At 50.1% G+C, this 20615-nt stretch overlaps 3 protein-coding genes across 3 annotated transcripts; 1 reads left to right on the plus strand and 2 right to left on the minus strand.

Moving 5' to 3' along the window:
• Positions 1–111: 111 nt before the first annotated feature.
• On the plus strand, positions 112–11388 carry LACBIDRAFT_165492 (uncharacterized protein; the record flags this gene model as incomplete). The annotated part of the gene is made up of 4 exons (XM_001884692.1): positions 112–439; positions 824–893; positions 7653–10533; positions 10588–11388. Coding segments are annotated over 4 exons (4080 nt in total), but the record flags the coding sequence as incomplete, so codon positions are not given.
• An 867-nt stretch (positions 11389–12255) lies between these two features.
• Positions 12256–15482, minus strand: LACBIDRAFT_304339 (uncharacterized protein; the record flags this gene model as incomplete). The annotated part of the gene is made up of 3 exons (XM_001884773.1): positions 12256–13205; positions 13265–14707; positions 14756–15482. 3 exons carry the CDS (start codon positions 15480–15482, stop codon positions 12256–12258), a joined length of 3120 nt encoding a protein of 1039 aa, XP_001884808.1.
• Positions 15483–18202: 2720 nt separating this feature from the next.
• Positions 18203–19667, minus strand: LACBIDRAFT_330480 (uncharacterized protein; the record flags this gene model as incomplete). Its single annotated transcript, XM_001884774.1, has 4 exons — positions 18203–18851; positions 18996–19455; positions 19509–19565; positions 19649–19667. Coding segments are annotated over 4 exons (1185 nt in total), but the record flags the coding sequence as incomplete, so codon positions are not given.
• Between the last annotated feature and the right edge of the window lie 948 nt (positions 19668–20615).

Here is a 20615-nt window from a genome sequence, read left to right on the forward strand (position 1 = left end):
CAGACCAACCCAACAAGCCTCGCTGCTCATGGCGATGAGTTGTTCGAACTCCACTTCATAGAACGCAACGTTGCACATCTTACCAGCGCCAGGTCTTCTTACTTTGACGCAGTGCGATACACCACCGACAACGATCCGTATCGTGGTGATCGTCTCAGCAAACTGGCGTACATATTACTCAACCTCTTCATATTTACTGGAGACGTTAGCCATCTTAACGAAGCGATACCAATTTTCGAGAATGCTGTTGGTACAACTCCCGACGGTCTATCCTCCAAACCCTTTCTTCTCAAGTGTCAAGGGTTCGCGCTGTGGAGTCGCTACAAACGACTTGGAGACCCTGTCGACCTGATACTCGCGATTTCTGCTTACGCAGATGCTGTGCTGCTAACACCTGACAGTCATCTCAAAAACCCTTGGTGGCTAGACGGCCTCGCACGTAACGGACTTGAAGTGAAGGAGGCAATCCCGATTTACATGACTACGGTTCGACTCACTCCTGACGATGACCCTTCCAAGCCTCTTTTGCTCAATACCTTGGGCCGCATGGCACTTGGTTTTTTTCTGCGGGAGGGGAGCGACGTGAAGCTCAATTTGGCAATCACAAGTTATCGAGATGGGGTACATTTAACATCCGATGACGACCCAGCTAAGGGTTCACTGATCAATGACTTTGCAAACGTGCTGGTGGCTCGCTATAACGGGGTGGCCATGGGCGACCTGATTGACCTTAACGAGGCCATTACGATGTATCAACATGCTTCGAGGCTCGCAGATGGCGCCCGCCAAGAGAACATCTTAAATCATACCGACTCATTATTAGCTGCTCTCAACTTCCGATTCGAGCGTCTTCGTCTGCAAACCGACCTTGATCAAGACATCCTGATTCACAAGTATGTGCTGAGATCGATGGGTGACGACAAGTTTCGAAGAGCTGGTCGTTTGAGCAAGCTTGGCGTCGCGCTCGCTAAGCGTTACGAGTATTTCGGGACCTCGTCCGACCTCCATGAATCGATCACCTTTTGCAAGGACGCTGTCTCATTGGCAGATACTGATACTGATACTCGCATGGCCGAGTACCTGTTTAACCTCAGTAAATCGCAGCACCTTTTAGTCTGGGGTCAGATGCTACAGCTGCGCGCCCCTACTCATGAGCTCCGAGATGAAGTTCCAGATCTGGCCGCCCAATTTGAGAAACTCTCAGAAGAGATGGAATCAACGGGGACAAACACCGCACAGCTGGCGGGCGATGACCGCCGTCCTCAATTATCGCTTGAAATCCCTTCTAAACGGCGTAGACAATTGACCATTGAATGGGAAACCCTAGTGGGGAACATTCGTAAGGTGGACGGTATGGATGAATTTCTCTTGCCAAAGCGGGTTTCTCAGCTCGCCGAAGCTGCTGTCTCTGGACCTGTTGTCGTTTTGAATGCCAGCGAACACCGTTGTGATGCTTTGATCCACAAACCCAACTTTGATCATGTCTTGCATGTTCCTCTTTGTAATTTCAGCTTTGAGCGCGCACAAGCAATGCAACGCAAATTAAAGCAAATACGCTCCCATGTTGGTGTCCGCCAGGATGATGAACGCGAAATGAGTGATGAACGCGGAATGCGTTTTGCACAGGGCTTGAGATCAGATTTTCCAAGGTTGCTTTCTGAACTTTGGGATAGGGTCGTTAGGCCGGTTTTAGACGCTCTTGATATTCCAGTAAGTTTACCATAACACGTAATCCTCACCCCATTTCCCTCACTTCATCTGACCATAGATCGAAGCCACTTCCAATCCTTCGAGGATCTGGTGGTGTGGGACCGGCCCCCTCGCTTTTCTCCCCATCCACGCTGCTGGTTTGTATGATTTGGGTTCAACGGCGGACTCCATGTCAAAACCGCTGATACAACTTTCGGACATAGTCATGTCATCATACACGCCTTCAGTAACAGCTCTTTTAAAAACTCGTAAAGAACAACCTTCCAGCGAATTTAAACTCCTTGCTGTTGCTCAGCCCTCCACGCCTGGGCAACCTCATTTGCCCAATACGACACGGGAGCTAGCGGAAATTCGAAAGCATCTCGGCTCTCATTCAATGATGGAGCTCGAAGGGGCAGATGCCACTATTGAACGGGTCATTGAGAGTCTCTCTCAATGTGGTTGGGTTCATCTTGCTTGCCACGGCTCACAAAACCGTTCCGACCCCACAAAGAGCGCCCTCATGCTCGAGGATGGACATTTGGACATTGGGAGGATTACTAGAAGCGTATTACCTAGCACCGCAGACTTTGCGTTCCTCTCCGCTTGTCAGACAGCGAGCGGAGACGAGACTCTTCCAGAGGAGGTTGTTCATTTGGCTGCTGGCATGCTTTTCGCGGGGTATCGCAGCGTGATTGCAACAATGTGGTCGATTCGGGACAAGGATGCGCCTGTGGTTGCCGATGAAGTCTACCGTCACCTATTATCAGTCGAACAACCGGACTCCACCGAAGCTGCTAGAGCACTTCACTACGCAGTGGCACGGCTACGTAGGGAATCTCCGGAAATATCCTTCTTATCCTGGGTTCCATTCATTCATATTGGCCGTTAACAGAGTCGAGAAACCTGTCTAGCTTCTCTTCCTCAGTTCTGGCATGAGACGAAGATGTAATTACTTACAATGGTACACGCAAGGAATCTGTCAGATGTCAATAGATAGATCATGCCGGCGAGAAAGTCATGAATGGGATATTCGTTTTCCAAGCATGAGAGATTTCAAGGGGATCGAATTGTGGCCGGAAAGGTTATTGTGAAATCCGAAACAGATGCAATAGTCTTACGCGAATTTATGCCTGGGAGATGCGTTTGCGTGATCCTGACCATCCGAACACATTATCTGGCCCTTTGTAGAGGAACAGGTCATAAAGAATCGTCCCAGCCTGAGCTCCAAGAAATGGCGCCATGAATGGACACCAGACAGTGCAATACTGACTGATAGACAGACGACTAGATTCTGTTCAATTGTGCGAGCAGGCGCGACTCACTTCCGAAAGGTGAATACCGTTCTTCCATTACCAACCATAGCGGTCAGCATACGAGGGCCAAGATCACGAGCGGGTTTAATAGCGTAACCTACATACACCATATTAAGGATAAGGAAGAAGATAACCAAAGGCGCGAAGCCGGGTGGGGCGGCGGGGTATTTCTCTTGTCGTTCATTGCGCGACTTCCATACACGGTGTCGACGAAGAGTTCCCCAAGATGCTGCTTGATCCGCTGTTTGACAAACAAACACCCAAGCACTTCAATAGGCTTATACGTCCCCCCCGCGTCGCCCTTCTTCTCCCCTTCTGAAGCTTTGGAGAGCCGCTCAACGGCCTCTGTTACGTCCATAGATTCTAAAACGAGGACTTCGAATACCTGTGCTTGTTTCCTGGTGCCGTGGCTAGACAGGATGGGAGACAAAGCATGTGCCTTGGCAGAGTCCCATAAAGAACGCGCTTTTGCTCGAGCTAGACCGCCAGGAATGCCGGATGTACCATAGACGAGCATGGCAAGTGAGCTGATGGAGGCGATGGAGGATGACGTCTGGAGGGAAATAGCGCGGTAGACTTTCCAGCGGGTGTATAATGACACGGAGGGTGAGTTTCCTGGGGATCATAACGTTAGTACGTGTTAGAGTAAGTGAGAATAAATAAAAGCAGTTACCTGCCGAGATACACTCATCACCTACAGTAAGCCAATCAACCACCTCCTCTTTCCTCCGTTTCTTCACACCAACATGAGGAGGCGTAAAAGAAACACTGCAACTTCTCGTAGTCTTCCCGATCCCCAACGTGATGCCGGCCCAACTGAGAACGAACTCGCCAAAACGACGATAGACACAAAGAGATGGAACATCTGTACGTATTGCTTCCATCCCCACGCATCTGCACCGGGAACAACAGGCGATGAGGAGGGAGCGGCGAACTATCTCGGGGGCATAGGCAAGTGGGGGATGGAGCGAGGTCAACACCGTCCCTGTATGTTGATGATGTCCTGATGAGCGAGATGAGGACGATGTAAGTGGGGAGTTGAAGAAGGAGAAGACGGCAAAGACGGCTAGCAGGTATTGTTGTGGTTGTGATTGTTGTTGCTGTTGCCGTTGGTGCACTTGTATCCACTGTTCTTGTGACGAGAGCATCATCTGATCTTGTGCATTGAGTGGTTGGGTTTGGCGTAGAAGTGCCAAAGGAGAGATGAATGTAGCCGCAGTAACCGGAGGAGGGGGAACGGCCTTCCTCGGTCTACCACGTTTCCTCTTCCCGAGGACACCTGAATCGCCACTCGTAGCATGCGTCGAAGTTTTCCTCTCAGCCACCGCTTCTTCGGTACGCCAGGAAATTTGGGTTGTTTTCGCTTCCTTCCAAGCTCTTCGTCCCCTTCGTTCCCATCCTCCTCCTCATCCTCCTCCTCATCACCCTCAACATTGTCGCCGTCCACTTCATCCTTATCTTCTCCGCCAAAGCGCTGCCTCCACTCCCGCTCCCATTCCTTCAGGAGGGCAGCCCCCCCCACAAGGCCAGCTACGAGGGTTTACAATCCCGCGTGCTCGGCTTTCAGTCTGTTTTCCCTCTTTTTCAAGACTCCCATGCTTTACCAAGGATATTGGCTTTGCTGCACTTGCGTGCAACCTTGACAACGTCCACGAACCCTCGGCTACCGATCCCAAAACCTTTCACAAGAACGCCACCTTCGACATTCTTCTTGATTTTCTTGCCGTTCCCGCCCTCTTTATCTTCCAAGACTCGGAGAGCGGGTACGACCATGCGCAAGCTTTGGATGCGAGCCTTTAGGTTCGTGCGATATCGCCGCTTGATGGTGGTAAGGTTGGTTTAGGCTCGTGGGCCTGCCGTCGTTGGTTGTGCAGTTGTGTGAGTTGTTGCACTGGATCACTCGACAGAAGGTGTGAGGTTATGATTGATAGAGAGCTAGGGAGGAAGGAAGGACGATGTGGGTGGGGTCGATGGAGGAGGGGTTAACGCTATGGACGAAGAAGAGGAAGGACTGGAGACTTTGGTCGAGGTACGTCGTTGGAGGCGGGGAATGGGAAGCTTTTGGGACCTGTGGCTGTAAGAAAATAAGTAACGAACATCCAAAAAGGAAAACTAAGTCCAAGTCATACCAGGGAGGGCGTTCACACTGTGACCCTGGATTTGGGCATCTTTGGGATCCGCCAGCTGATTGTCGAACGCGGTGCGCAAGCGCTGCGGCGGAGTCCTCAGTGAAGGAGTGTGGTTCATCTCTGCAGACAGACTCTTGTTTAGTTTGAGGTTGGGAAGAATCACTTGTGTATTCCCACCGCTACACCTGACGAACTGGAGATAAAGAGGCTCCAGAGGACGAAGAGGAAGAAGTGAACCGGTGATACTCAACCTCCGCTCTTTATGAAAGAGTTCTGCCTCGGCAGAGGAGAATGCAGAGATATTCCCATTGAAAGCCGATTGGAAGGTGAAGGGAAACTGTGAAGCCAGAAATTCGTTCGACATGTTGTAAATTGATGGGTCGTCGTAACAGAGTTGTTCATGGGGTCATAATGGAGGGCGTAAAGTCGATAAGTTCTGAATACGACTTGATGCCGCCTGCGCTGTCATCGTCGTTACACGTGGCAGTGAGTTGGGACCAATCTGGAGGACTCCTCGCTTTGAGAGACGTTCTGTAGAAGGATATATAATGTGCGTAGATCATCCAGGCCATTAAGTCCTACAGCCAAGTAATAGCCTGCACAGGCGTTTGAAGGCGACCATTCCAATGCAAATCCAATGTATGTTGAAAGGCATGCAGGAGACCATTGCGTCGGTGATTGTTTTTAAATTTTTATATCCAGTCCTTGATGTCTCTGTCTTCCGATGCCTCCTTCCAGGTTCCTCGAGTGCTCCTTCCTATCAACGTAAAAATTTCAGTATTGATCTTAGAAACACAACTGTGCGAGAAGATAATACGCACTTGCATTCAAGTTATCATGATGGGCAATCCTCAAGAACGTGTTTGCGATTTCTTGCACTCATTTTCCATCTTCACTGGCACCAATCACCTGTCCTCAGCGCCTCTCTTGAGAGCGCGCTCTAATGACGCTTCGACATTGGTTTTAGAATGACGCCTGTGGAGTTGGTTGCGACTTAGAGCAGGAGGGACCAGGTCTCAAGAACAGATACTTCGTTGCGGCCATCCTTGAGATATAAAAGCTCTTGGTCTCTTCTCCTTCATTCTTCTCACTACTCTGGAGAGATTGCGGTACGGCGTCAACGTGAGCGTCTGTGCATTGCGTGATCCATTTCTGCACCACAAGGGATAGTTGCTCTTTGTTTCCCGCATGTCACATCCGGTTCCCCAGCACGAGCCCATTCAGTGAGTCTTGAACATCATCTCCCTTTTATGCTCAACTCATGGATGGGTAGCCTCGAATGCTTACTTGGTGAGCGCACTACTATGTCGACCTGGCACCCGAATCGCACCCCTACTTACAAAACTGATTTCAGCTCTTATCCTGACGCCTGTTCATAAGATCTCCCATGAATTGGAGAGCTCTAAAATTTATGTGAAGTTGGATCACGACCAAGATAGCGATAACCTGCTCGGCGGCGACCAAATGATTCAAGGCATATGGGAAAACCCGCTGGCCCATTGGGTTTGCAAAGGGATGATATCTGTGTAAGTGACATTGTTAGTTTTGAGCCATAAAACAATCTCATATCAGCATCTAGGACTGCCACTTCCTCTTATCCTCGAATTTTTGTCCATGGGGAAGACCAGAATGGCACGCTTAAACAGCTGGGATCCATCGATGTCCCAAAAGGCCAACTCCCTTTCGTGGCAAATCAGACAGCTGGTAACCCATTTGTGTCCCAATCACATGAATCTTTGATTGATTTTCGAACAGTTATTCGAGGTACCCTCAGGCTGGCCCTGCAAAGTGACCAGCGTCCCTCAATCAAAGTTTCTTACTACGTCTCACTCAATATTTTGGGTCTGAGCGACGATGGAACAATCGTTGCCTCAACCCCCATCACCAATTCCCCAGAATCCCAACCTTCTCAGACCAACCCAAAAATCCTCGCTGCTCAGGGTGATGAGTTGTTCAAACTCCACTTCACAGACCGCAACATTGCACATCTTACCAGCGCCAGGTCTTGTTACTTTGACGCAGTTCAATTTACCCCCGACAACGATCCGCGCCGTGGTGATCGTCTCAGCAAACTTGCCTACATATTACTCAACCTCTTCATATCTACTGGAGATGTTGGCCATCTTAACGAAGCGATACCAATTTTCAAGAATGCTGTCCGTTCAAGTCCTATGGGTCTATTCTCCAAACCGTTTCTTCTTAACTGTCAAGGGTTCGCGCTGTCAAGTCGCTACAAACGACTTGGATACCTTTGCGACCTGGTGCACGCGATTTTTGCTCACGGAAATGCCGTGCGGTTAACACTTGACAGTCATCTCAAAAACCCTCGGTGGCTAGAGGACCTTGCATGCAAGGGACTTGAAGTGAAGGAGGCAATCCCCATTTACATTACTACGGTTCGACTCACTCCTGACAACGACCCTTCCAAACCCCGTTTGCTCAATAAGTTGGGCCGCATGGCACTTTACCGTTTTTTGCTGGACGAAAGCGAGGTGAACATCAATTTGGTAGTCACAAGTCATCGAGCTGCGGTACATCTAACATCCGATGACGACCCACCTAAGGGTTCACGGCTCCATGACTTGGGACACGCGCTGATGGTTCGGTATAAGCAGTCGGGCAACCTGATCGACCTTAACGAGGCAATTACAGTGTATCAACATGCTTCGAGGCTTGCAGATGGCGCCCATCCAGTCAACTTCTTATGTCATATCGAATTGACGGATGTTCTCTTCTTGCGTTTCGAGCGTCTTGGTGAGCGAGACGACCTTGATCAATCCATCCACATTTTGAAGGATGTGCTGAGATCGATAGGTGACGACAGCTCGCGAAGGGCCATTTGCTTAAACCAGCTTGGTGTCGCGCTCGCTCAGCGTTACCAGTGTTCCGGGACCTCATCCGACCTCCATGAATCGTTCGTCTTTTTCAAGGAAGCTGTTTCACTGGCAGATACTGATACTCGCAAGGTCATGTACCTGATCAACCTCAGTAATTCGCAGCACTCTTTATTCAAGTGCCTTGACGATACCACTTCTCTTGACGAATCAATCTTGGCACTCACGAGTGCTGCTGAGATGCTCTCAGATGCGCATCGCATGAAAATTGGATGCCTCACCAACCTCGGAATTTTGCTCAAAGCTCGTTACGAGCGGTTCAATCACCTGGCTGATCTGGACCAGGCAATGGTCGTGGGGAAGCGGGCGATACAGCTTCTCCATGAGGGTCACAGAGACAGGCCAGGGTGTTTGGCCAGACTTGGATGGGCCTATCTGGCCCGCTTTGAGAGGTTTGGCAACATTGAGGATATTGATGAATCGATTTCCGCCCATAGAGAGGGAGTGAAAGTCTCCCTGCTGGGTGGTATCGATAGCCCGAAACATCTTTCTAATCTCGGAATTTCCTTCTTGATACGGTTCGAGCGGCTCGGAAATCCGATCGACCTCGACGAATCAGTTCATGCATGCGAAGAAGCGGTCCAGGCCACACTTGGGATGGATATCAACAAGTGTCATTACCTTGGGACCCTAGCCGACGCTCTCCTGTGTCGTTTTAAAAATTATGGCAATATTCTCGATCTAGATCGCTCGATCCAGCTACGAGAGGAGGTTGTACGTCTCACTCCGGAAAACCACCCCGAAAGGCCTCGCCACCTCAACAATCTTTGTGGTTCCATACGATCCCGCCTCAAATACCTGGGCAGTCTTCGTGATGCTGACAAGTCCATTGCATTGCAAAAAGAGGCTCTAGATTTGACGCCCGACGATCACCCTCACAAGTTAGTCTATCTTAGCAGCCTTGGGGGTTGCTTTCTCGACCGCTTTGAACACAGTGGTGATATTCCTGACATCGATCAATCTGTTTCACTTAGAAAAGAGGCGGTACATTTGTCACAAAATGGGCATCCAGACAAACCAAGATTATTCGACAACTTGGGAAACTCTTTATTCATTCGCTACAATCGTCTCAAGGATATCAACGACTTGGAAGGATCAGTAAAGGCGTATGAAGCTGCAGTCTCCTTAATTCCGAATGACCATGCCGGAAAACCTGGTTATTTGGGCAACTTCGCCTGTTCTTTAAAGGTTCTCTTCAATGTCAAAGGTGACATGATTGACCTGAACAGGTCAATCTCGCTACACGAAGAGGCTATTAAACTGACCGAGGAAACCCACCCTTACAAACCAGAACTTTTAAGCAACCTGGGCGGCGCACTGCTATCTCGCTTCTGGCGCCTTAAAGATCGTCTAGATATCGATAAAGGTATCTCAACCTGTCGAGAATCTATTCAATTCACGCCGAACAAGGCGTCTTACCTTCATAATCTTGCACAGGCTTTATTGAATCGATTTCAGTCATACGGTGACATTGCCGATCTTGACGAGTCTATTTCTTTCCGCCAAACCTCAGTGGCAATGACTCCTGATACTCACCCTGCAAAAACACAATATCTGTTCGACCTTGGCCATTCTTTCTACACCCGATACCAAGCTACCGGTAGGAAAAGTGATCTGAATGATGCCATTCATCTATGTTCTCAAGCAGCGAATTTGACTACTGGTGCTCCATCTCTGAGATTCGGCGCTGCACAGCATTGGGTGGGATTCAGCTATCTAATTGACTGCCCTCCTCCCCTTGAGGCATATCGCGGCATGATGGATCTCTTGCCGCTGGTGGCTTGGCTCGGACTTGGAGTTCTCGACCGATATAGAGAACTTACAAAAGTAGGTGCCGAAGTCCGTGATGCTGCTGCTTTTGCGATTGATACTGGAGATTACGACCAAGCTTTAGAATGGTTGGAGGAGGGTCGCTCCATCGTCTGGGGTCAGATGCTACAGCTGCGCACCCCTATTCATGAGCTCCGAGATAAAGCTCCAGATCTGGCCGCCCAATTTGAGAAACTCTCAAAAGAGATGGAATCAATGGGGACAAACACCATACAACTGGCGGGCGATGACCGCGGTTCTCGATCATCGTTTGAAACTCTTCCCGAACGGCGTAGACAATTGACCACTGAATGGGAAACACTAGTGCGGAACATTCGTAAGGTGGATGGCATGAATGGATTTCTCTTGCCGAAGCGGGTTTCTCAACTCGCTGAAGCTGCGGGTTCTGGACCTGTTGTCGTTTTGAATGCCAGCAAACATCGTTGCGATGCTTTGATTCTCAAATCCAACTTTGATAAAGCCATGCATATTCCTCTTCATCCCTTCACGTTTGAGCGCGCACAAGCACTCCAACACAAATTAATGCTAATGCGCTCCAAGGTCGGTGTCCGCCAGGATGATGAACGTGCAGGACGTGTTGCCCCTGCACAAAGCTTGAGCTCAGATTTTCCAAGGTTGCTTTCAGAACTTTGGGATGAGGTTGTTATGCCGGTTTTACAGGCTCTTGATATTCCAGTAAGTGTCTCATACACGCAATCCTCACCCCATTCCCCTCATTCCATCCCGTAGATCAGAGCCACTTCCAATCCTTCAAGGATCTGGTGGTGTGGGACGGGCCCCTTCGCTTTCCTCCCCATTCACGCCGCTGGCTCGTATGATTTGGGTTCAACGGCGAACTCAGAACCTCTCATACAACTTTCGGACATAGTCGTTTCATCATACACGCCTTCAGTAACGGCTCTTCTGAAACCTCATAGAGAACAACCTTCTAACAAATTTAAACTCCTTGCTATTGCTCAGCCCTCCACGCCTGGGCAACCTCATTTGCCCAATACGACATGGGAGCTAGCGGAAATTCGAAAGCATCTCGGCTCTCATTCAATGGTGGAGCTCGAAGGGGCAGATGCCACTATTGAACGGGTCATTGAGAGTCTCTCTCAATGTGGTTGGGTTCATCTTGCTTGCCACGGCTCACAGAACCGTTCCGACCCCACAAAGAGCGCCCTCATGCTCGAGGATGGACACTTGGAAATTGGGAGGATTACTAGGAGCGTATTACCTGGCACCGCAGACTTTGCGTTCCTCTCTGCTTGTCAGACAGCGAGTGGAGACGAGACTCTTCCAGAGGAGGTTGTTCATTTGGCTGCTGGTATGCTTTTCGCGGGATATCGCAGCGTGATTGCAACAATGTGGTCGATTCGGGACAAGGATGCGCCTGTGGTTGCGGATGAAGTCTACCGTCACCTATTATCAGTCGAACCACCGGACTCCACCGAAGCTGCCAGAGCGCTTCACTATGCAGTGGCACGTCTACGTAGGGAATCCCCAGAAATACCCTTCTCATCTTGGGTTCCTTTCATTCATATTGGCCATTAACAGAGTTCACAACCCGGTCCAGCTCCCCCTTCCTCAGTTCTGTGGTGAGATGGTGATGTTATTGGTACGTACATGTGAAGAATGTGTCAGATGATAATAAATATGTCATTCCATCGAACTTAACCTTCATATCATGTCGCTTGCAAAGCATCCCTGTGCCATGAGGAGTGGGGCCAGTTTTTGAGGCGAGTCGGTGGTGGTCCTTGGTGACCTCAGCGCAATCTAGAGAAGACGTACAAGTTCAGATTGATGAAAAATCTGTGACCCGTTCGCGTTATCATCCACATACCCTCTGGAAGCGTATCAGAACACCGCAGGTTCTCTCGTCTGCTGGAAGTTCTCCAAATGCTCGGGGAACGCCATTACGGAGTTTCAGCGAGGTCCATAACTATCTGGATGCCAGTGGTTGCGCATCGGTATCGTTTCGTTAGTGTCTCTCTATCTTGCGGGCGATTTTCCTCCCTAGCGTCGAGACATCGAGTAAGCTACTTATGCAATCAGCCAAATTCCGAATTCGATCCAGAGCTGAGAGGTGAACTTGACTGCCTTCAAATATGTGGTTTGTCTTGATCATGTGTTATGAACATGCAGAGCGTTGAATGCGTCTAACAATGATCGTGTCATGTCAAAACTTGTAAGATGTTTAGAATTTTCAAAAGCTACATCCCCTAGTCCATACAAAATGGCTTATGTAGTACGTACAGAACTGGTAATTAGTAGTAATGAGGTAAAAGATCATCGAAAGTAAATAAATGTTAGAACAAGACAATTCCAAAGAGCCGTTCGAGATATCGAAGCGGACGATAAATTAAAGGAAGAAAGAGGGAAGAAGAAGAGAGAGCCAAGCGCAAGCCCAACCATCTAAAGAGCCGCCGACGCACCCCGACTACTCCTCTCCATCTCAACAATAAGATCAACAACCCTATCACGCGCGTCCTCCAGCCTCCCTCCTTCCTCCCCTTCTCCCTCCGCCCCGTCCTCTGCATTCTCAAACACCCTACTCCCAAGCGCCTGCCGAAGCGCATGAACCATCCTAGTGCCCTTACTCCCCGATCTCAACGTCGGGCTTGGAGGAGGACTCAACAAAGCCGACGAACACCCCGCCAGGTGTAATGGATCCGAGAACACACGGCGGTGTAAGACAAGCGCGGAAAGTAACGCGTTGATCTGGGCGTCCACGCTATCTTGTGCCTGTGAAACGTCGACGTCTTTGTCGAGGTTGAGGTTGATGTGGTCAAGAGCAGCCCCAGGTGTCTTCCACACTTTCTCCAACACCCTCCCCAGCTCCTCAACCTGCCCACCAAGTTCACGAGCAGCGTCAATAGTCCGCCTCATCTCACCTTGCTTCCGTTTCACAGATTCCTTGTCGTTGTATTTCTCCGATTGACTTCCATAGACAGAGTCGACGAAGAGTTCCCCAAGATGCTGCTTAACACGCTGTTTGACGAGCAAACACCCAAGCACCTCAATAGGCTTATACGTCCTCCCCGCATCACCCTTCTTCTCCCGCTCTGAAGCTTCGGAAAGCCGTTCAACGGCCTCTGTTACGTCCATAGACTCCAGAACGAGAACCTCGAATGCCAGTGCTTGTTTCTTGGTACTGTGGCCTGTCAGAACGGGAGACAAAGCATGTGCCTTGGCAGAGTCCCATAAAGAACGCGCCTTCGCTCGAGCGAGACCGCCAGGAATGCCGGATGCGCCATAGACGAGCATGGCAAGCGAGCTGATGGAGGCCATGGATGATGACGGTTGGAGAGAAATAGCGCGGTAGACTTTCCAGCGGGTGTATAATGACACCGATGGCGAATTTCCTGAGGATCAAAACGTTAGTACATGTTAGGGCAAGTGAGAATAAATGGAAAGCAATTACCTGCCAAGATACACTCATCACCTACACTAATCCAATCAACCACCTCCTCTTTCCTCCGTTGTTTCTTCGCGCCAACATTAGTAGGTGTAAAAGAAACACTACGACTCCTCCCCATCCCCAACGTTATGCCCGCCCAACTGAGCACAAAACTCGCCAAAACGACGATAGACACAAAAAGATGGAACATCTGCACGTATTCCTTCCAACCCCATCCATCTGCACCGGGAACAACAGGCGATGACGAGGGGGCAGCGAACTGGGATATAATCTCGGGGGCGTAGGCTAGTGGAGGATGTAGCGAGGTCAACACCGTCCCTGTATGTTGATGATGACCTGACGCGCGAGATGAGGACGAGGTAAGTGGGGAGTTGAAGAAGGAGAAGAGGGCAAAGACGGCGAGGAGGTATTGTTGTGGTTGTGATTGTTGTTGCTGTTGGTGTACTTGTATCCACTGTTCCTGGGACGAGAGCATCGTCTGGTCTTGTGGTTGGGTTTGGGGCAGGGGTGCCAATGGAGAGACGACTGTAGCCGCAGTAGCAGGAGGGGGAACGGCCTTCCTCGGTCTACCGCGTTTCCTCTTCTCAGGGACACCCGAATCACCACCCGTAGCAGGCGTCGAAGCTTTCCTCTCAGCCACCGCTTTCTTCGGTACGCCAGGGAATTTAGGTCGTTTACGCTTCCTTCCAAGCTCTTCGTCCCCTTCGTCCCCATCCTCCTCATCACTCTCCTCATCATCACCCTCGATATCATCGCCCTCTACTTCATCCTTCTCTTCTCCGCCAAAACGCTGCCTCCACTCGCGCTCCCATTCCTTCAAAAGGGCAGGGCCCCCAACAAGGCCAGCTACAAGAGTCTTCAATCCCGCTTGCTCGGCTTTCAGTCTGTTCTCCCTCTTTTTCAAGACTCGGATGTATTCGACGGCTTTCCCAAGGACGTTGGCTTTGCTGCACTTGCGTGCAACCTTGACACCGTCTACGAACCCTCGCTCGTCAATCACATCGATGACCGTACCGTCCTCGCTGTCGGGAATATTGATCCCAGAGCCTTTCACAAAAACGCCACCTTTGACGTTCTTCTTGATCTTCTTGCCGTTTCCGCCCTCTTTATCTTCCAAGACTCGAAGAGCGGGTACAGCCATGCGCAAGCTTTGTATACGAGCATTTAGGTTCGTGCGATATCGGCGCTCGATGGTGGTGTGGCTGGTTTTGGGACGTGGGCCTACCATAGTTGGTTGTGCAGTTGTGGGGGTTGTGGCAGTGGATGACTCGACGGAAGGAGTAAGGTTAGGATTGATAGAGAGCTTGGGAGGAAGGAAGGACGATGTGGGTGGGGTTGATGGAGGAGGGGTTGACGCTGCGGATGAAGAAGAGGAAGGACTGGAGGCTTTGGTTGAGGGACGTCGTTGGAGGCGGGGAATGGGAAGCTTTTGGGAAGGACATGTAGCTGTAAAAAGTAAGTAACCAAAATCAAAGAAGGATGAGTAGGTCGTACTTGGGAGACCAGCTTGGGTGTTCATACTGTGGCTCTGGATTTGGGCATCTTTGGGGACGGCAAGTAGCACGCCAGCTGATTGTCGAACGCGATGCGCAAGCTCTGCGGCGGGGTCCTCATTAAAGGAGAGTGGTTCATCTCCGCAAACAGACTCTTGTTTGGTTTGGGGTTGGGAAGAATCACTTGTGTATCCCAGCACTAGACTTGACGTTGATTCAGGAACAGGCGATAAGGAGGCTCCAGAGGACGAAGACGAAGAGGTAATGCTCAACCTCCGCTCTTTATGAAAAAGTTCCGGCGATGCAGAGGAGGAAGCAGAGGATATATTTCCATCGAAAGCCGATTGGAAGGTAAAAGGGAACTGTGAAGCCAGAAATTCGTTCGACATGTTGTAAACGGATGGGTCGTCGTAACAGAGTTGTTGATTGAATTTCATAGGATCATAATGGAGGGCGCTGGGTTCAATAACCATAGACTGGTTGAAATCTATGTCCATAGGCAGCGATGTAAGGTCTGAAAAGTCCAAAAGTTCTGAGTACGACTTAATGCCGCCTGCGCCCTCATTATCGTTCCACATAGAAGTGAGTTGGGACCAGTCTGGAGGACTCCCGCCTTCGCTTTGAGATGAAGATGATTCGTCCATGGAAGAGTCCCCGCTCTGAGAGTTGTTATGTAGAAGGAGGTTGAGAGGGTCTGATGGGTCGAGCCCAAGGTCGGAGCTCATCATAGGTGGCGAGTAATGCTGCGCGGGGGGAATTTAAATCAATACAGCGACAGAGACTGAGGAACGTCGTATGCAGCGTCAAGGTGGTGGAGGGAGAAAGACAAGAAATGCTGCAGTGCTTGACAAAATCAAGCACAGCGTGATCGAACGATTCTGAAATCAGACCACATTTATCGTCACGTGCACGTATCTGATAAGATGACGCCTCCTTCCCAGTGAGTGAGGTTGGGATCGTCTTACGATCCGCGCAAAAGGGAACACCATTTTACTTCTTTAACAAAATCTCGTCTGTCGCATTCTCAAACCGAGCTGGGGAATCGAACCCCCACTCGTCCAAACTCGGTTGTGCACGAGAGATCCATGTGAATGTGTTCCAATCCACTATAACGGCATACCGTGTACAGTGACGTAGAGTTTCATATTAGCCCAATACACTTCGACGACAGCCGGACACATAGATACTAGAAAGCACATCGTGCGCGTAGAGTACATATGGAGAATCCGTTGCGCATGGATAAAATTTGTTCACATTTGTATATCAAGTACTTGATGCTTTTATTGGATAACTATGAGTAATGACATGTAAAAATGCTACAATATGAACTAGCTAGTAAGTATAACAATGCCGAGGAAGAAAGCTTGCATGCGATACCGGGTCCTTTCCAATACCCTCCATTTTTCTCTAACAAACCCAGATCAACCATAGTTAAGTCCACCAGCCCCACCCCCATTCCCATTCGGCTCCCCCCTCTTATTATCCTGCGGTCCAGATCCTCTTGGTCCTCCACGAACCTCCGAAGCTCCAAGCGGTGCTGGCGGTCGAGGCGGAAGATTAGGATTCGAATGTCGAGGCAACAGTGCACCCGGACCACGGGATTCCCAATCCCTTCGGCCAGGTCCAGGTCCCGGTCCTCCTCCACCTTGATGCCCTGGTCGTCCTTGACCCTGCCCCTGTTACCGGGGAGGATAAGGCCCAGAAGGCCCTCCAGGTGGACCGCGGCCATAAGGGGGTCCATATTGATGCTGACCTGGAGGAGGGCCAGGTCGATGTGGACCTTGGAAATTATGTGGGCCACGGGGATTCGGGTGGAGTCCGTTGGGCTGGGAGTTGGGGCCACGGGGATTCGGGTGGGGTCCGTTGGGTGGAGGGGGATTCGGGTGGTAACCGCCGTTATGGGGCGGTGGGCCAGAGTTAAACATGTCCCGAGGAGGGCCTCCTCCACGATGATTTCGAGGATGTTGACCCATTGGGGGTGGTTGGTTGGACGGTCTAAGGTGTCCATCATGGTGGTGTGGTTGTGCAGGTGGTCCGCCAGGCATGGGATGCATATTGCGGTGTCCCCGTTTATCGTATTCGTGCGAGGCTTCGTAGGAGGGGAGGCTGAAGAAACAATCATATATTTAGTTGATTTGGCAAATATATATTATGGTGCTCACGTCTTTGGATCGGCAGGGAGAGGGTCAGTCCAGAAATAATCATGGTCGAGTGCTGAGACGCCGTGATGCGTTCCCGTGGATTACAGATTAGGAGTTTATCCAACAGATCTGCAGTCTCTAGTCCCACACTGATATGGCATCAGCAACGGTGTGGACTCGAGGACCGAATCACGAACCTCTCATATGCGTTTTTGACTCTTCTTTGATACGTATAGAAACGCTTTACTCCTTCGCAGCCAGGCAAGGCGTCATAATTCGCCCAACTGTGCTGATTCGGAGTACCGCATAACTTCCATATCTTCTCGAGTTGGTCAAGGTCCGAGGTCCCGGGCAAGATTGGCTTGCGCGTAAACATTTCACCCAAGACACAGCTAAGAACCCAGCGTCAGATATGAAAATGCCACCACACAAGGTAAGGTGACAAACCCAATACCCCAAATATCCACCTCTCCGCCGTACTGCCTAGCTCCGAGAAGAAGCTCAGGGGGTCTGTACCATCTCGTTACAACACAATTGGTATACTTGCGCTCCTTGCCTCGACTATCTACACGAGAATTTATCACGTTGGCGTCAAACGATCGTGCAAGACCGAAATCTGCAATTCGCAATGAACCAGAATTGGAGATCAGCAAGTTGGCTGCCTTCATATCACGATGGAGGATATGGTTCTGGACAAATAAAGTCAATCATCAAGGTACAGTTGCACATCAAGAAGGCTCACTCGATGCATATATTCAGTCCCTTCTAGTAATTGTTTCATGTACAATTTGATGTGGCTTGGTTGCAGTTTAACCCGTTCATTTTCGAGGAGACCAGCAAGATCGTGGTCCATATAAGGAAAGACCATGTAAACCGACAGCGGATCCTTCTCGCTGCCTTTGCAACGATGAGCATCAGCTGTTCCGCTGGAGAGCCATACTCACTTCGAACAACGAACATATCCAGAATTTCAACGATACAAGGATGTTTCAGTGCCTTGAGGATTTTAATTTCCCGGAGAGCAGTCACAGGCATGCCTTCCTTTTCGTGATGCATAAGAATCCGTTTCAGAGCGACTGAGGCCCCTGTGGTCTTGTGAATTGCTTTATGAACCTCGCTGGAGTTTGTTTGGAAGCTGCACCCAGAACAAAAAATGTCTTCAGAACATACCCAAACGTCCCTTCTCCCAATTTCGACATGACCTCATAATCAGATTGTATCCCACAACCTGTGAATGTCCGTCCATACGCTTCAGCTTCTTCTTTTCTCGATCGTGTCACAGGCTCTCGTTTCCGAACAGCCCGCACTTGGGGTGGTTCAAGTGCCTTCTTCCCTTGGTCCTTGACCGATTCCTTGGGTTTAGGAGGTAGCCCAAGGGATAAAGGTGAATGAATATTCCGTGGTGCTGGGGGACGGCTGATTGTGATAGACACATGTGGATGTGTAGATGGGAGTCTTGAGTCTTTTGAGAGACGAGCATCTGGTGGGGGGGCTGGAGGAGGAGAGGAAGAAGGAGGCCGTGGGCCGGCCGCTGAAGGAGGACGAGGAGGCAAAGGGGCGGGTGAAGGAGGACGAGAAGGTGATTGGGCTGGCGGTGGCGGGGGTTGTGAAACAACAGCTTCTGGCTGTGGTGATTGAGGCCTGTAGCTGTCCATTCCGCGAGGGCGGTCGTACGGTCGATCATAATGGCGTCTATCTGTCTCGTAGCCGTCATCTCTACGTGTCCAGTCGCGGTGGTCTCTGTGCTGCGGCTGCGGCCTGTAATATCGGTCAGAGTCGCCCTCATTGCGCCTGTTATATTTCCAAGGATCGTCTTCATCACGATATCCCCGGTGGCCTCTATCTCTATCCCATTCTGATCTGTCCCTCGATCGTTCGCGTCTGTCTAAATCGTAGTTGCGTGAAGGGGGGCTAAAATTGGCCTCAGGGGTGCGAGGAGTTCTGGGAGCAGGTAACCTATGTTTTTCGCGGCGAGAATTCAAAGGAGAGACAGATGAGCGCGAACGGGTTGGGGTAAAGCTTGATGGCGACCTATGTCCACGACGGTCTCGGCTTCTAGAATGACGGTGTCTCCGCGACCCCTGCTGTCTGTCTTCATACCCACGGCTTGGCTCCCAGTGGTCAGCAGCCTTAGATGAACGACCTGGCCTCGTGTCTGGAGCCCACGTCAATTTATGAACGTCGTTCGCGGCTGAAGGTGATTTATCCAAGCTTGACCCATTCCCATTCCTCGGTGGCTCGTTCTTCTTCTTAAATGGAAACGGTATCTTCGCTTTTCCAACGGAAGGTTTTGGAGGTAGAGAAGGTGGAGGCGCTGTGGGTGCTACGAATGGTGTTGAAGTGTCATCGAGCTCGCCCTCCTCTGGTGATGAGGTTAATAGTCGCTTAGGACGTCTGTCACCTTCTGGAGACCTTGAGGCATTTCGCTTTCTTGGTGATCGGCCCATGGAAGAGCGGCTGTAGGCACCGTGCTCAAGGTTCGAGAGGAGGTTCACAGCAAAGACGATTTTGCTGACATAATAATAATCAAAAACCTCCTCGGAAAAATGGCAACACCCGTCTGACGGTCCATTGTACACACGGATTGATAAGTCATATTCTCCTCGCGCTAACCCAAACCAAAGCTAAAACCTGGCAGAAGACCACAAGTATGTGAGAAGGCGAGTACATCTAAGCAACCAAGCATGCATGCCACCAAAGAACGTGCGCTATGTGCCTAAGTAGCAGTTTGAAACAATGCTGGTGATCCTTACCTCGGCAGAAATCCGACATTGTGGTCTGGAATGTCTGCCTTTGTTGACAGAAACGCCACTCACCAACAACGGAGAACAGTCCCAATATATGATCCTCAACTTGAAGTACTGTGGTGGCCGCCGCTACAAAAATATTTGATAACGCTCTTGATAAAACACGTAGAGGTCCCTCTCCTGATCCGCAGACATGACGTCTCCGACGGCTTGCGAACCTGGGTAAAAATACACAAAGACGTCCCATGGTTGCGAACGCAGCCAAACACCAAATGAGGGAGGTTAATCTGAGTAGTAATGTCGAGGTCAATTTCCAGATAGTCATCTGTCAAAACGTATCCAAAACTACCACATGTGAATAGAAGAAATCCTTTCACCACAAGTATGGAATACAAAGACCTGAGTATCCTTTGTGTAGGCTGCGTAAGCCATGCACATCGCCTGTTTACCATCAATCAAAGAGTATATGAGGAGTTTAATGATTACTTACCCATCTGGCGAAAGGATCAGGGGCTCAGACACACGAGAGTCGCCATGAAAAAGACTTGAGTCCTGAAAAATGGTGCTCAAAGTATTCTGAACAATCCAGAGTTGGTGCTTGAAGCGAGCGGTGATTCATTTCTGAGTCGAACAAAGTGATTGAGGGTTACTTGGAGTGTAAAACTGTAGAAGGGCCGTCTTCGACCTGGGAGAGACCCAAGCTACCCTAGAAGCCGTTCAAGCAGCTCTTAGAGACATGGAGCAGGAGCTCAAATTCAAATTCACCACAGACGGCCCACCTATGGGCGTCACCAGCATTCTGATTGGGCAAAATATAATCAAAGAATCTTGGGAGCTCGAGCTGGAACGACGCACCTGGCTTGTCGTCTGGAAGAAATTAGAACTCCGATCCAAAAAGTTCCTTTCTTGCTCACTCCGTAGTCCGTACACAGTCCATGATAATTTCATCTTCAGACTTACCCCCAGGTATCGA

The sequence above is a fragment of the Laccaria bicolor genome, genomic scaffold (genome assembly GCF_000143565.1).
Source record: "Laccaria bicolor S238N-H82 LACBIscaffold_27 genomic scaffold, whole genome shotgun sequence".
NCBI lineage: Eukaryota > Fungi > Basidiomycota > Agaricomycetes > Agaricales > Hydnangiaceae > Laccaria > Laccaria bicolor.